We start from the raw sequence: 2,892 nt of genomic DNA on the forward strand, positions 1-2,892 counted from the left end.
GGGGCAACGGCGGGCATCGCGGCCGGCGCAGTGGTGGGCGCCGTCGCGGTGGTGTCGCTGGGCATCGCCGCGTTCTTCTGGTTCCAGCGCAGGATCGAGGCCGCCAGGGTGAAGAAGGCCGCCGGGGGGCAGGGGTCGAGCGGCACGAACCCGCAGTCCATGTCCTCGTCGCGCGGGGGGCCCGAGGCCTCGACTGCGGCGGCTGCTACTGATCCCGGGGGCGGCGGTAGCGGTAGCGGTGCTGGTGGTGCCGGCACGCAGACACTGGAGAAGACGGGCGGCGGCGGCAGCGGCGGCAGCGGCGGTTGGCAGTCAACCTTGTCACGGCAGCAGCAGGAGACATTTGGAACCAGCAGCCCGTTCGCGTCCCCCACGCGCAACCAACCCCCGGGGATCACGGGCTATTTCGACCAAGGCATGGCAGACGGCCAACGTTCCGTCTCGCCACTGTCGCGCTCCTCAACGATGGCCTACCCGACCGCCCCTTCCCACGGACTCCAGGCGAACGCGCTGGGGCTGTATGCCGGGAACGAGGCGAGGACGCTTTCGAGCATGGGGCTGCCCGAGATAGTGGTGTCTTCGCCAGACGCCAGGAAGCACAAGGTGCTGATGCTGCAGCAGCCGCCTGTCCGGCGAGATGCCGCTCAGGCTCAAGCTCCGGGTGTGCAGCAGCAGCAGCAGCAGCAGCAGGACCAGCAGGAAGAGCTTATACAGCAGCAACTGCATCAGCAAATACAACAGCAACTCCAGCCGCAGCCGCAGCCGCAATCTCAACCATATTCGCAGGACCGAGAGCAAGGGTGGCAGCAAGAACAGCGACATGGAGCGCAAGAAGAGCGACGGACGGCAGGCGTGGCTATGGGAGCTCCAGAAACAAGCCAGCGATTCGTCGCGAACGGCCTGAGCAGCGAAGACCTGGCGGCTCCTCGACCGATCAAGCCGATTGTCTTCAATCCACCTCACGGCTGGACGCCCCATGTCAGCGACCTTGAGGCCGCTACGGCGACACAGGCCAGAACTGGGCTCTCTCCAGAACTAGAAGCGGAGGAGACGTACTCGGATGGGTATGGACACGACGTTGGATACGCTTATGGATATGGAGACGATGCCGTTTACGAGCACGAGCAGCAGCAGCAGCAGCAGTATGTGGGAAACGACTTGTATCTGCACGAACAGTTCGTGGTAGACGGCACGGGCCCGTCCTACGGATACGAGAACGGTGCTATTCAGTTCCACGAGCACGAGGGAGACAGTGCATACCGACAGCAGCAACACTGGCACCACAGCCCGGAGCCGTACGAGCGGGACGAGCTAGACAGTGCACTCGCGCACGACGAATCCGAGCTGGGAGAGGAGGGTCGGGGGCAGGGGCAGGACGATAACGACAACGACAACGACAACGGCAATGGTGACGACAACAGCGACGGCGACGACGACGACGGCCTGAGCTGGGACTGGGCGGCAGGCTCAACGAGCACGTGGCCCCTGCCGCCAAGGCACGGCGGCGGCCACGACGCGGCCGAGGACAGCGACGACCACGACGACCACGACGACGAGGCGTACAGGAGGTCGCTGGGCCTGCCGGAGCAGATGACGGACGCGGCCTCCCGGGTCCGAGGCGAGGACGACAGCCAGAACGGCGACGACGACGACGGGGACTCGGAGTCCAGGTACTCGTCGGAGACGGGCGGGAGCGAGAGCGTGGGGATATGCGAAATTGCTTACCACAACTTGTAGATGGAGAGGGCAGTGGGGAGCAAAAAAAAAAAGGCAAGGGTCGATACGATACGAACAGAGACTTCTGATGGTTGGCTGCGGCGTGATCTGCAAGCCCCCCCCCCGGACCCGTTATATCCGCCTGCCTACCTACCCAGGCAATGCAGGCTGTTCCGTGTGCGTAACGCATGCAAATAGCCTGGGGCAGGGCGGGGAGGGGAAAGGCACGCATGCGCGCGAGCGCGGCGATAATAGCCAAATGGCGGGAAGGGGGCCCTATCAAGACGTGGCAAGCAGCCTCCCTCCCCCAGCCTGCTTGCTCCAAGGCCGGTGAGGAAGAGGAGGTCATCGGCACAGCAGCCAGCGCCAAGGCCCGGCGCACTACCACCACCCCTTCACCGGCAGGGCCACTGATTGGTTGGTGACACCGGGTGGGAAGGGGAGGGAAGACGGCATTGAGCTTCGCGGCCGACAGGGGGGGAGAGAGGAACGGGAAAAGCGGGCAGGCCACGGCCGGGGCGGGCGGGGGGTGGGCAGCAGCAGGAGCATGTCGACCCCTGGCGGCGACCGTTGAGGAGGACGGTGTGACGGAGAGAGAGTGTGTGTAGCCGGAGATCTCAACGATAGCGAGCAAAGAATGTGATGTTGCAAAAAGGGCTTATCAGCAATGCGGCGTGGGAAATCCAGTCTCGGCATATGGGTGGTGGTGCGTAACCACTTGGGCGCCCTGGAGGTGCTGACACACACACACACACCTACCTATCTAGGTAGGTAGGCATGTAGATATCCCTCCCCCTCCAGATCAAACCCGAGGCCGCCATCCCTTTTTTTTTCTACACCGGTCGTCCATCCCGACGCGGGCCGCCGAGGCCAGGGCAGGGGTGGCCCCCCCTTCTTGACGCCTTCACCGGTGAGGGATGATCGGGGAGGGTTTATCGACAGACGAGCAGACAGGTGGCTTTGCATGTTCGTCCGCGGCACCCCCCTCTCCCGGGGACTCTGGCGAGGGAAACCATGCCATTATGCAATGCAGGGGGCCGCCAACCTGCGTGCCTGGCGCGGCAAAAAACAAACAAAAAACACGAGGCAAAATAAAGGGTTCAGTTGTATCCCTGACGTAACAATCGCACCTTGTTTCCCCGCTATTCGCCCCCCGGCCCCCTTCGACCCCGACCT

At 63.8% G+C, this 2,892-nt stretch overlaps 1 protein-coding gene across 1 annotated transcript; it reads left to right on the plus strand.

Moving 5' to 3' along the window:
* The first annotated feature begins 47 nt into the window (after nucleotides 1-47).
* On the plus strand, nucleotides 48-2,372 carry GGTG_14300 (hypothetical protein). Its single transcript, XM_009232227.1, has one exon. It carries the CDS (start codon nucleotides 160-162, stop codon nucleotides 1,735-1,737), a length of 1,578 nt encoding a protein of 525 aa, XP_009230491.1. The 5' UTR covers nucleotides 48-159; the 3' UTR covers nucleotides 1,738-2,372.
* The last annotated feature ends 520 nt before the right edge of the window (nucleotides 2,373-2,892 follow it).

This window comes from Gaeumannomyces tritici (genome assembly GCF_000145635.1).
Source record: "Gaeumannomyces tritici R3-111a-1 unplaced genomic scaffold supercont2.231, whole genome shotgun sequence".
In the NCBI taxonomy this organism is placed as follows: Eukaryota; Fungi; Ascomycota; class Sordariomycetes; order Magnaporthales; family Magnaporthaceae; genus Gaeumannomyces; species Gaeumannomyces tritici.

Coding starts and splice junctions, on each gene's coding strand:
- GGTG_14300 (XM_009232227.1), top strand. CDS start 160: ATGTCCTCGTCGCGCGGGGGGCCCGAGGCCTCGACTGCGGCGGCTGCT.